Source organism: Takifugu rubripes, unplaced genomic scaffold, assembly GCF_901000725.2.
Source record: "Takifugu rubripes unplaced genomic scaffold, fTakRub1.2, whole genome shotgun sequence".
Taxonomy (NCBI): domain Eukaryota; kingdom Metazoa; phylum Chordata; class Actinopteri; order Tetraodontiformes; family Tetraodontidae; genus Takifugu; species Takifugu rubripes.
In genome coordinates this window covers 179,782-193,675 of record NW_021821632.1, presented here as the reverse complement: position 1 = coordinate 193,675, position 13,894 = coordinate 179,782, and the positions used below count along the sequence as shown (strand labels likewise).

Genomic DNA, 13,894 nt, shown 5'->3' with positions numbered 1-13,894 from the left:
CATAGTAGTGATGGGGAGTCTCATGACCGGCGGGCTCATGATCAGGACGCACAAGCGCCACAAAAAGAGCCCCCCTAGATCTATACTATTTAAATGTATGCATTACAAAGGAATATATTCAATAAAATCATCAGCTAAAATAACACCACTATCAAGCAAACAGCTGATATTTCCAAACACAAAGATTAGCAACAGGCATGAGGACAACATCCGCCAGATAAACCTGTTCTTTTGTTGGTTCCTGGTTCGTGAAGTTGGTGCAACTTTTGTTTTCTATAGCAGCAGCAGTCCCGTCATTATGCCCTCTGAAGTAATGCATAACCCTGAAATGTCTGCTGATAATCTTTTGCATTATGTTCAGTGATTGAAGCATACAACACATATAATATTTTCCATTTTTGCACCACTGTAGCCATTCCATTGTAGACAGGGATCAGCTGGAACACTGTGAAACAGAAGGAAACAGCTCTTTCCCATATTATCAATATTTCCTCCTGCCTGTCACCGTTTGATTAAATCTTCCAATCAGTTGCTGGTTTCTGCCCCAGCAAATGTTCAACAAGGTTTCTGTTCTGTCAAATTCAAACAATTATGCGAAGCAGTTCACCATTAAGTTGCCAACACACACACAGGGAGTAGTCACTAAACCAGTGCAGGACGTGATTTGGCTGCAGTAAGACACGAAACTGGCGTTGCCATGGCAGCCAAACTCCAGAGATATTCTCCTGTATGGGACGTGGTGTAATTCCCGGTTCCACCAGACGGGGCGCACACGCCGCTAGAACACCTCTCGGCCTGTAGTCACTCGCTTTGGGTGGAGACGTTGCCAGAGATCAGACAGTCAGCCTAATAACACCCGTGTGAATCACAAGGTTGAAGTGGAGCGCGATGAACCTGTTGGCGGGCCTTCGCTTCGATTGTTTTGGCTTTTTGCACAGACCAGGTGAATCGGAGCCTGAACTGGTTCATTGGCGGTCCAGCGCAGTGTGAAGACTGGACTGTGGAAGAACAGGGAACGCGGTGTGGCTGCAGCATCTGTCTGCATCTGCAGAAGGCAGCCAACGTCCCTCACTCCTCTGTTTATTCACAAGAGCAAAGACACCCAAAATCTACCCAGCAGGTTGAAATAGACATCACACGTACAAAAGGGACCTCAGCTCATTTCTGTAGAGGAGCAGTGCACACTGAACTTTGCTCTCTTCATTTGTGAGGAAACATCAAAGGGGAACACTGTCATCTAAATTTTTGGGTGGGGGGGGGCTTTATTGTGCTGCTGGGCGCATTAGGAAAGCGTCTGAGTTAGGTGGGGTCTGTGATTTCATGTTCACAGTTTTGTCTGCATTACATCCAAATTCAAACCAGCCAGCTGTGTTTCTGGTTTCTCTGCTGAGAGAAGTTTTCGGGTTCTGCAGACGTTCCTGGATTTTATCGATGCTGGCTTGAGATTAAATTATCACCACTATTCTTACCTGGGATACCTTTACATTACACTTGAATAATGTAAAGTATGACGCATGCTTTAATTCCCTTGTACAGTCATTTAATGCAACTTTATCCACCTTTATCTCCTCTTGCCTCATATTCTATTAAAACTATTACACTATTAAACGTAACATTTTCAGTTGCTGTCTTATTTCTGAGTTGCTTCTATATGTTACCTTCATACCAATCCTGCCTTTTATTGAGGAAATATCTCACACCAGGACTCGATGCCATAACATCCTGACACCAGGATTGTGCATCAACAGGCCCAGTAATGAGCTTTCTCCCACACCACAACCTGGAAATGAGACAGTGGGTGTGGAGCCTGGCACCATCAGGAGTTTTTATAGAGGAACTGTAACTTATCCTGTCTGGATGTGGAAGCTGGCAATATTTCACTGTGTAGGTGGTGTAACGGCTGCCTGTGAGGAAAACAGGCGTCCACATGTCCCCTTTCATGCACGTTCCACTTTGCTACATCGTATCTGCATAGAGAAGACTAGTTGGGCTCACCTGGATCCTTCTGTGTTGTCAGTGAACATTTGTTGAAGTCAAAAACATCTTGTTTTGTAGCTGCGCTGAGGTGACGCTTGGCTTCATTCGACTGAACATAGTTTTATGCTATCCTCAAGCACACCTCTTTAACCCGAGTACCTGAGCTTTAGCGAGGATTTTACATGACGATCAATGGTTTTGTTTTTGATTTGCCAAAATCAGATGCTTGCTCGTGCCCTGCAGCAGCAAACACCAGAGTTTGAGTACTTTTACACTTCTGTGTGAGATGGAGGTTGTCCTAAAATGCTGACCATTCACGTGTGTCTAAAGACCCAAAAGACCTGCAGGCCTTAACCCCTAACCCTCTGTTAGCACTGTAGGGCTGTTCACACCAGCTCTGAAACATCTGACGGTTGCTAAGAAAGGCTGGAGACAGATATGATACAAATATGACACAAGCTTTTATTGCCAGAGCACCACCAATGGGATAGGGAGAGAGGGCAAACATTGTCTTCATCCCAGATTCTTTGGCTGTTTTCACTGCCTCTACAATCCAACTGAACTATCATTTGTTCGCACTTGCAGAAACACAAGGTCTGTTTTTAACCATTACATTTGCTTCTATAGCTCTTTTTGTACTTTGAAGAATATGAGCCAAAACATGCAACAGATGCAGCAGAAGGCCTCGATGTAATGACTTTAACTGTTGAATTTCAAAAACTTGGATCTTCCCTTGAACATTAGTGGCGCAGATGTGTTTGATATCCTAAATTCATGTTTAATAAAATATTTGCGGTCAAGCTGCATAATTCTGTTTGTTTGCATTTTTAATCCGCACTGAAGGCACCTAAAGCCAGACGTATGAAGACGCACCTTGGCTCACACCGCCGGTGGGCTGTGGTAAATTCTCTATTTATGCATCTGCAGTCAACAAGCAGCATTCCAGCCTGAGTCTGAACCAATGCCAGATCATATACACCAGTTTCCGTCTCTGCATAGCCAACTAACCACACTGATGTCTAAGAAAGCCAAACCCCCCCCGAAACTCAAAAGGGACACGGAGTTTCCTTCAGTTTGGCCAGCACTACCTAAAACCTGACTCTAGAGCACCAAGATGGAAGCCTCCCAACTCAACGACGAGCACCCAGCTGAGACTTTGATACTGTTCAAGTACAGCGAGGATGATCACATTTCCTTTGCTTGTCCCAAACCTGTTCAATCAATCCCAACCCTGTTCTCATCCACGAGAAAAGTGGTCAGTTGAGAGCAGAGCAACGTGTCTGGGAAGCAAAAGAAGATGGAGTCTAAGTTCCAAGGCAAACTGAGGCTGGGACTGTTCATCAACATCCTGCTGAAGAGAAAAGTGATGTCAAGCCCAAGTGAAGTGCTGCCAGGAATCATTCTATTGTCAGGAAAAAATGCTTTCAGAGACCCATAGAAGCTAATAGGCAAACGAGCTATGGACCATCCGAGTTACCGTCCAAGACAAACAGTACAACTGTCTCCTTGATACGGAGCCACAATCTACTATAGTCACCAAATGATTCTATGACCAATACTCATCAGAACAACAGATCGAACCACCCCATGACCTTCTGAAAGTTGGAGGGGCCAGTGGTCAATCTGTGCCCTCCCTCAGATATGTTGAAGTGATCAATCACCTTCCCAAAACCTTGGAGGTGAATACTAAGTCCCAAGATTATCCTTGATTGTTTCAGATGGTGGAACGTCAGGATACAATGTTCTGATTGGAACAAACAGACACAATTTAGTGTACGATATGTACAAATAGAAAAGCCCAGCAAGCCATCATCATGTCCCAAACAGCTACAAGACAGTGCTAAAGGTACTTCAACTGCAACAGGAACCTCGTGACAGTAACATCAGAATGGTGATGCAAGGCAGGGGCCAAGAAAGTCAGCCCAGCTGGAGGAACACTTGTTCTTAATGGAGTGGCATCAGTTCAAGAGTTACTGAGAGGTCTGTCATCATGGAGTAGCCTTCTTTGTCCTGTCTCCCAGGAGGGTTGCAGGATAAGTGCTGTCTTATTGACCTACCATGCAGGCAGCCAAACAAACTACTGGTGGTTGTCTCAAATGATTTACATCATAATATTACCATCTTAGCCAAGATTTTGAGTGCAGAGCTCAGTGCAAACTGGACCATTCTGTCTCAGAAAGAGAGTATCTGAACCAGTATACCCCAAGAGACTTGATCTCTTTATCTTTGTTGAGTCCTCGGTCCTTCCAGAATGGAAAGACAGAATCACCTAAAAACTGATCAACATGCCTGAGGTCTTTGCTCAGAATGACACGGACTTTAGAAGAACAAGCAAAGTCAAGCATCAGATAAAACTGTCTGATGAAACAACATTTAAACTCAGAGCTGGGCCAACACACTCACACTACGTAGAAGCCATCCGTGACCATGTTGGAGAACTTATCAACACTGAGGTGACTCATGAATGTGAGTCTCCATTCTCCTCCCAATCACTGCAGTCGGGAAGAAGAATTGCCAGCTCTGTACAGGAAATTAATCCAGCAGAAAATAAGAGGTTTATGGACTCCCAAAGATGGGCGACATCTTTGTCGCGTTCTATGGTAGCAAGTGGTTCAGAGTTCTCGATCTATTATCAGATTGAGGTCGATGAGGCTAATGAGACAAGACTGCCTTCATATGCCCCACTTGGTTTCAGCGACTTTAATTGGAAACCCCAGGGAGTGACAAATTCCCCAAGTACCTTCCGGAGTGAGATGGAAAAGTGCATGAGGGAATAAAAGTTGCTGTTTTCCTGAATGACTTTGTGGTCGTCTCGAGAACTTTAGAAGAACACAACATCAAACTTACCAAGGTTCTCAGCCACATAAAGGAGTAGGAGCTCAAGCTGCCCCAAGAAAAATGTAAATTCTTTCAGTCCTCACTTTGGTTTTTGGGGCACGTGGTCTCGGAGCGGAGCGGACATCAATAGAAAAAATATTTCAGTGTTAAACATCTGGCCAGTGCCTCAGTACCTAAAACGATTGAAAGCCTTTCACAGACTTTGCAGATATTACAGGAAGTTTATTGAAGGCTATTCAAGTATAATGAAACCTTTGAATGACTCACCATCTGGCTATCCTCTCCTGAGAAACACTCCAAGTCCAAGGAAATGAGTGTCCAGTCCTACCACCCCAAGGAACCATTTCTGAACCAATGGACCCCTGTCTACCAACAGGCGATTGAGATGATAATAGAGAAGGTGACAATGTCCTCAGTTCTGGCCATCACAAGTCCTGCAGTTACTTACATTTTTCACACAGATGCAAGTTCCACTGGCCTCAGAACCACCTTAGATTAGGAGCAGGAGGGACAGCTGCCTGTCATTGTATACACAAGCAGAGTGCCATGGCATAGTGAATCCACAAGCATCTGTAGACAGACCTCTATGGCAAGCAGTGTGCAGTAGTCAGCGACAGCAATCTTACCTCAGCCAAACTTGATGCAACAAGCTACAGGTGTTTAGCATCTCTCGCTACCTTTTTTAAGCTCAAGTACTGCCCTGGGTACCCGAATGGAGATACCGATGCATTATCACAATGCTCCTATGGCAACTTGCGTGATGACCTCATCTCAAAAGGAGTGGAACAGATTCCATCAGGTCTCACAACCACATCTATCAGATCAGATAACATTGAAGCCCGTGGATTATGGGGTTGTGCTTTATCTCCTCTTGCCTCATATTCTATTAACACTATTACACTATTAAACGTAACATTTTCAGTTGCTGTCTTATTTCTGAGTTGCTCCTATATGTTACCTTCATACCAATCCTGCCTTTTATTGAGGAAATATCTCAACGCGTACGACTCCTGGCCAACTGCTTCACACCAGGACTCGATGCCATAACCTGACACCAGGATTGTGCATCAACAGGCCCAGTAATGAGCTTTCTCCCACACCACAACCTGGAAAATGAGACAGTGGGTGTGGAGCCTGGCACCATCAGGAGTTTTTATAGAGGAACTGTAACTTATCCTGTCTGGATGTGCAAGCTGGCAATATTTCACTGTGTAGGTGGTGTAACGGCTGCCTGTGAGGAAAACAGGCGTCCACATGTCCCCTTCCATGCACGTTCCACTTTGCTACATCGTATCTGCATAGAGAAGACTAGTTGGGCTCACCTGGATCCTTCTGTGTTGTCAGTGAACATTTGTTGAAGTCAAAAACATCTTGTTTTGTAGCTGCGCTGAGGTGACGCTCGGCTTCATTCGACTGAACATAGTTTTATGCTATCCTCAAGCACACCTCTTTAACCCGAGTACCTGAGCTTTAGCGAGGATTTTACACAACGATCAATGATTTTGTTTTTGATTTGCCAAAATCAGATGCTTGCTCGTGCCCTGCAGCAGCAAACACCGGAGCTTGAGTACTTTTACACTTCTGCGTGAGATGGAGGTTGTCCTAAAATGCTGACCATTCACGTCTGTCTGAAGACCCAAATTACATGAAATTTTGAACAGGTGGTAAAAGAGAATTTAATGTTCTAATAAAACATCTGGCACAAAGCGGCTGGTCTCACATAGAGCAAAGGATGCTAGGTAACATCAAGATGGTTTCAGTTGGTTTCTCCTCCTTTTTTTGGTTGAATGTTTCATCATGACAGGTGACATCATCGAACAGACTCTGCCCACATCTGAACTCAAGTTGCTGTGATAAAACTAAAGTGACGCCGCCTTCAAAAGTCTTCCTGTCACGATTCAGCAGCGAAACACTCCTCATCTTCCTGAAGACAAGTACAGGTAAGTCGGTGATTTGGAAAGGTAAATGCCTTCATTTAGGAGAAAAACTAATGGACGCTCCCTTTGTGTTCAGGAAATATGGCAGCACCATCTCCTCTCTGCAAGGCCAACACCTCCTTCTCCCTGGCTCTGTTCAGAAAGCTGAGTGATAATGACACCACTGCAAACATCTTCTACTCTCCCTTCAGCATCTCCTCAGCTCTGGCTATGGTGCTGCTGGGGGCCCGAGGCAACACGGCTGCACAGATGTCAGAGGTACACCACTCAAACCCTGCAGCTGTGGACAAAACTAGCAGCAGCAATCCAGGTTACCACACAGGGTCAAACCTGGGGCTTTTTTATACTCAAATGCTAAAGTGACGCCACACCTTAGGACATCTGTGTGCTGCAAATGAAGGCGTTGCAGAGGCAGAGCAGGTCTCTGTGCTGGGTGAGGTGTGGCTTCTGGTAGATTTCTGACTGAACATGACACCAGAATGAGGGAGGCCTCGCTCCCCCCACGCTCTGCAAGCTACTGTTGTGACATGTGATTTTTGCTTGTGCAGAATACAGTAAACTAGATGATCAGTATCAGGATTTAAAGGGAAATTGACTTCTGTTCTTCATCACTTGTGGCTCTAAACTGGATATGGAACCAAACAGTTGTTGGAGATTCAGTTATTTGAACAATTCTACATTCATATTAAAACATTTTCAAGATTATGTGTTGGTGGGACTGTGTGTCTCCACAGAGCTTGAAAACGAAAGGTCTGGAGGACGACGTCCACGTCAGCTTCAGCCAGCTGCTGAACGAGCTCCACAAGGAAAATGCTCCGTACGCCCTCAGCGTTGCCAACAGACTGTACGGGGAACAGTCCTACCAGTTTGTTGAGGTGTGTGGGGCAGCCTGAAAGGCTGTAGTTTATTGTGTGGATGATGGAGCACAACCAGGCAGCTGATTGGCTGCAGAGGTATTGAAGAAGAGAATGCTCTTGTTTGATAGAAAGTGTAACTGTTTTGGTGCTTCCAGGATTTCTTAGGAAGCACCAAGAAGCACTACAGAGCAGAGCTGGAGTCTGTGGATTTCCGTGCTGCAGCAGAGACGTCACGCAGCAACATCAACAGCTGGGTGGAGAAACAAACAGAGGGTGGGTTTATGCACTCTCGTATATCTGAGTCACACTACAAATATAAAACATCCTCAAACTGTCCTGTAGGTAAAATTAAGGATCTTCTGGGAAGTGATGATGTGACCGGTGACACCAGGTTGGTGCTGGTCAACGCCATCTACTTCAAAGGCAACTGGAACGAGCAGTTCAAGGAGAACGCCACCAGAGATGCAACATTTCACATCTCCAAGGTAACCGTGTTCAAGTAGTGCCACCAGCTGTGTGGAATGAAACAGCAGGCACAAATAGACAGACTTTATTGTCTGACAGATGATTCTTTGACAGGGCTCAACAGGCACATGAACAAATGTTGAAACATATGATTAGAAACTTCCATCCATCCATCCATCCTCTCCCGCTTATCCGGGGTCAGGTCGTGGGGGCAGCAGCCTAAGAAGAGAAGCCCAGACTTCCCTCTCCCCAGCTACTTCTTCCAGCTCATCCGGGGGGATCCCCAGGTGTTCCCAGACCAGTCAAAAGACATAGTCTCTCCAACATGTCCTGGGTCTTCCCGGTAGCTTTATAGGAACAAACCCTTCTGTGAACCTCCTCACAACATTATCCCTGAGCCGTCTGGTGGTTTCATTGGACTTCCTGATGATATTTGTTCCCTCCGCGGCCCTCACTAGACAGATGTGTCTATAGTGAGATTGAAGGTGGAAGCGCAGGTGGACTCCATTTATGTAACTAAGTGCCTCCTGTAGGCAGTTGGATGTACTGGAAGTTATTGTCTTACACGTGCACACCAGCCTTTTCAGATCTTTCTGTGAAAGAAACCAAGAGTTTCTCCTGAATTTAGGATATTTTTTATCAGATTTTTACATTTTACATTTCATTTAAGGGATGTGTCAGAAATCTTAACATGGAGTTTGTATTGGAGTTATAAAGGGAGACTAAATAAACAACATCATTATTTTAAATGTTTTACCGACACTCGTTGACAGAACTCCTCCAAGCCAGTGAAAATGATGAACCAGACATCCAAGTTCCCCTTTGTCTTCATCTCTGAAGCCAACTGCCAGGTAGTCAATTCACTTATAAGATTCTGGTTATAACTTATCTTTCACATATTGACAGAGAGTGTTTGTTGTGTTTAGGACACAAACTGAGCAGATTTAAGGTTTTCTCTGTCCCCTGGACAGGTCCTGCAGCTGCCTTATGTTGGAAAGGAGCTCAGTATGCTGATCTTTCTCCCCAATCAAATAGAGGACAGCACCACAGGCCTTGAGAAGGTGGGACACTCAAATGCTCTGTTGGACATAAAAGTTAAGCTTAATGGATAAATGATTCATGTCCACTCTCAGCTGGAGAAGCTGCTGACCTATGACAACTTCATGGAGTGGACTCGTCCAGAAACAATGAAGGAGGTAGAAGTCCAAGTGGGTCTGCCACGGTTCAAGATGGAGGAGAAATGTAACATGAAGAACATCCTGGTCAGCATGGGCATGGTGGATGCCTTTAATGAAGCTGCGAGCGACTTCTCTGGTAGGAGACTTTCTCCAAAGAGCCTTTTCAGAAGAGACAAGCCATCATATTAATGGGAAATATTCTCTTTCCCTCTGACTGACAGGGATTTCTCCAGCCAATGACCTGTTCCTGTCAGATGTGGTTCACAAAGCTTTTGTGGAAGTCAATGAGGAGGGAACTGAGGCTTCTGCTGCCACTGGTGCTGTCTTCAAATTTCGCTGTGCAAGGCGAACTGAGACTTTTGTTGCAGACCATCCTTTCCTCTTCTTCATCAGACACAACCCCTCCAGGAACATTCTGTTTGCTGGTAGATATTGCTCTCCTGAGTGACCACTGAACCTTTAGGATGGTGGTGAACCACCTGTGCAGAGGTTTTATCTGCAGACTCCATTCCTGTTATCATGCTTCAGTAAATACGTCTTTACGACAATACGAAAATTTACATTTGGTGTCCCTCTGTCAATCAAAATCAGTCCTCAGTCCAAAATCAGTCCAATAATCACAGACTCATGTGTGACACAGACTTTTAACCAGACCCTTAATAAACCTGTCTTCACTCTGATATGATCAAATTCTGCCTGTGTCTATTTATTTTCCTCTTTTAGATCTGTGCAAAACTGTTATTTGTTCCTTGCATTAGGTTCAGAAATTACAAACATAAACAGCTTTAGTTTCAAATGTGATGCTGACTCTTTAATTGGACATTTATATAGGTGGAAGCCTGAATCTGAAGCTGACTGAATGGAAAGGAGACGGCAGAAGGAAATGGAAGATGTGATAGTGACTTAATAATGGAAGTAGGTGCTGAGAGAACAAAACAAAACTTAATGTAAAATAATAGAACCTACCTCAAAACATCTTCCTCAGACAACTGCAAAACCAAAACCAACTAGATATGCAACAAGAACGGGACCCATAAAACTATGGACCCCCCCCCTCATCCAGAAACCTACAACCCACACCACAAACCAAGACCCCCCCAGCCAACCAACACCCCCCTCAGAACATCCTTACAACTCTCCAATCCCATCCACTTCAACCCCAACAACCAGGCGAGTCACCTGGGGACCCCTCCCACTCAAAGAACAGGGTCCCCTTATTTCACCTATCCCCCCCATGGATCCTCCCGGCACCCGACTGTCGAGAGTTACCAATACACAGGATCTCATATCTATCACACTCAGTCCCCATTCAAATGATTCTCCCCACTCACCTGTTAACTCTGTCCCCTCCTCCACACAGCAACCTCCTGCCGAAACTCATAGAGACCTGATCCAACTGTCCACTCCATCACAACACAACCTCCAGGGAGCAAAAATGATGAGCAGGTCCTCAAAAGTCGACACTGACTGCCAGACGACCTTTTCTGAGCCCCCCACTTTACTTGAAACATCTGAGGGGTCTTCATTGTTAAACCGCCAACCTCAAAGCACCAGCACACCTACTGACTCTGCACTTACCTGTCCCTTCTCTCCCCCCCCACTTTTTTCCTCCATAAATCCCACCACGGAGCCCGGACACAATCGCCTCCCCCCTCTTCACACACCTCCCACTGCATCATCCTCCAACCCCTTCCCGACATCAGTAAACACCCCTTCCCCCGCTATCAGCCTTCCCCCACCCACCCTGGAACGTTCCCAGGACACTACATCTCCCAACAACACCATATATAGACCGAATTACCACATCGCAAGACCCAACCGTAAAGTCCAGGACTGGTCCTTTAAAGGGAGGAGGGCAATACTCATCCTGGGTGACTCCAACATCAAACGCATCCCAGGACACACCAATCCCAATATCCAATTGGACAGCTACCCCGGTGCTAATACCTACCACTTCCTAAAAAGACCCTCCCAAACCCAAATACCAAAATCGTGATCTTCTCAATAGGAATTAACAATAGAGACCAGGACCCCAGAAAAACAACGATAAAACAACTCAGATTACTGTCCCGTACTGCCAAGTCGACCTTCCCGAATGCGGACATCTATTTCCCAATCTTAAACTACTCAACACAGCTCACCCAAGAACAACAAAATAACCTGGAATTCATTAACAACACTATGGCCACATACTGCCCCACACTCCCAGCAATCCCTCAGGACACCTTCACAACGGAAAGGGACAACATCCATTGGACCCCGGCTACGGCCGAAAGGATTTTTGAAAACTGGTGTCGCAATCTAAATTTATGACACCGCTCAAAACAAAACCAGTGAACAGAAGAGGCCTGGGCTGGGACTCCTCTTCCAATATCTTAAACTTATCCACCCTCTTCACCCCATCCATTCATCAACGAAAACTGCTAGAACGAGGCCTCTCTTTCATTCCTCACCCCACCAAGTTCGACCGGGAGGAGCTTCAAAGGGACCTATACAACTTTCACAGAAAAATCAAATTAATTGATTACTTCCACCTCCACCCCAAAAACAACCCCATTAAATTCACTTACCCGTCACACTGGGAGCCGGAATCAAATACAATACACCACCTCACCAAGAAACTCATCCATACAAACACACAAGCCCTCAAACATACTACACTAGCTACAGACATTAAGGATAACATATCAAACTTAGAACGCACAGCCCTGACACAACTCTCTCACAACCCCAACATTATCATAAAACCAGCCGACAAAGGAAACAAGGTGGTCATCATGGACCGACAACAATACCTCACGGAGGTGAACCGACAACTAGCCAATAGAAACCATTATACACCCCTGCCAGACACAATCCAACCCCAAATACAATATAAACTCAGAACCATAATACAGACACTCTACAATAAAAGATACATCACTGCTAAACAGAAACAATACCTCTTTGGACCAGACAATCCACGTCCACGCTATTTCTATCTGCTCCCGAAAATTCATAAGCCACCGGAAACCTGGACCATCCCCTTTGAGGTTCCTCCCGGCCGACCAATCGTCTCAGACTGCAATAGCGCCACATACCATCTCTCCCAATACATCGATCATTTTCTAGGCCCCCTCTCCACCCTTCACCCCAGTTACATCAAAGACACCTACCATTTCATCAGCACCATTCAACCCATGGCTGTTCCGACACATTCCATCCTTTTTACATTAGACATAGACAGTTTATACACTAACATAGACACTACACTTGGCTTACAGGCACTACATAGAATATTCAACCAACATCCAGACCCCACTAGACCGGACAAAGAATTATTACAGTTAATAGAACTCTGCCTCAAGAACAATGACTTCCTATTCAACCAACAATACTATTTACAAACACATGGAACAGCCATGGGCCAAAGATTTGCCCCTTCATACGCAAACCTCTACATGAGTGAGTGGGAGCGAGAAGCCCTCAGCAAATGCCCCCTCCGACCAATTCTTTACCTCCGATACCTGGATGACGTTTTTGGCATCTGGACATATACCATCCCACAATTCATGGAATTCATTAACACCCTCAACCACCATCATCCATCCATCAAACTCAAACACACAATAGACACGCAAGAAATTAACTTTTTGGACACCACTGTCTTTTTTAACATCACCCAGGCAACACACAAAACATTACAGACAAAAGTTTATTTCAAACCAACAGACACTCACGCCCTTCTTCATAAATCTAGCTATCACCCAAAACACACTTTTAAAGCTTTAGTTAAATCTCAGATAATCCGATTTCATCGCATCTGCTCAAACATAACTGATTTCCATAATGCCACCAGCACACTCTTTCAAAGCCTTCGCACAAGAGGTTACTCAAAACGCCTCCTTCATAGCATCAAGTACGACACACTGGCCTCTCTCGCTCCCACTCATTCTGGACACCTCACTACAACACCTATATCCCTACCACTACACTCAGTCATTGACCTCATCACAATCCCTTCCCATGAACCTAACCTCACCTCTCTTCCTGACCCCAACCCTAACCCCAACCCCCCTCCTAACCCTAACCCTAACCCTAACCCCAACACCACTCCTAACCCCAACCTTCACCTTCCTCCAAACCCGAACCCCAACCCTAACCCCAACCCCAACACCCCTCCTTACCCTAACCCCAACCTTCTCCCCCACCCCAACCCTAACCCCAACCTTCACCTTCCCCCAAACCCTAACCCCAACCCTAACCCTAACCCCAACCCCAACACCCCTCCTTATCCTAACCCCAACCTTCTCCCTAACCCTAACTCCAACCCCAACCCTAACCCTAACCCCAACGCCCCTCCTTACCCTAACCCCAACCTTCTCCCTAACCCTAACCCCAACCCTAACCCTAACCCCAACCCCCACCTTCTTCCCAACCCTAACCCCAATACCCCTCCCAACCCTAACCCCAACCTTCTCCCCCACCCTAACCCTAACCCCAACCTTCACCTTCCTCCAAACCCTAACCCCAACCCTAACCCCAATCCCAACACCCCTCTTTACCCTAACCCCAACCTTCTCCCTAACCCTAACCCTAACCCCAACCCCAACCCTAACCCTAACCCTAACCCCAACCTTCTCCCTAACCCTAACCTTAACCC

General features: G+C 45.7%; 1 protein-coding gene across 1 annotated transcript in view; it reads left to right on the top strand.

Annotated features, from left to right (window-relative positions):
• The first annotated feature begins 6,659 nt into the window (after window positions 1-6,659).
• LOC115248287 (leukocyte elastase inhibitor-like) overlaps window positions 6,660-13,894 on the top strand; it is a 19,616-nt gene continuing 12,381 nt past the window's right edge. The window contains exons 1-9 of the mRNA XM_029831883.1: window positions 6,660-6,755; window positions 6,829-7,010; window positions 7,487-7,627; window positions 7,765-7,882; window positions 7,952-8,094; window positions 8,848-8,925; window positions 9,046-9,135; window positions 9,208-9,388; window positions 9,474-9,741. Of these exons, the coding sequence (XP_029687743.1) occupies window positions 6,834-7,010; window positions 7,487-7,627; window positions 7,765-7,882; window positions 7,952-8,094; window positions 8,848-8,925; window positions 9,046-9,135; window positions 9,208-9,388; window positions 9,474-9,700 (1,155 nt within the window). The 5' untranslated portion in view covers window positions 6,660-6,755; window positions 6,829-6,833 and the 3' untranslated portion in view covers window positions 9,701-9,741. The remainder of the gene's footprint in view (window positions 6,756-6,828; window positions 7,011-7,486; window positions 7,628-7,764; window positions 7,883-7,951; window positions 8,095-8,847; window positions 8,926-9,045; window positions 9,136-9,207; window positions 9,389-9,473; window positions 9,742-13,894) is intronic.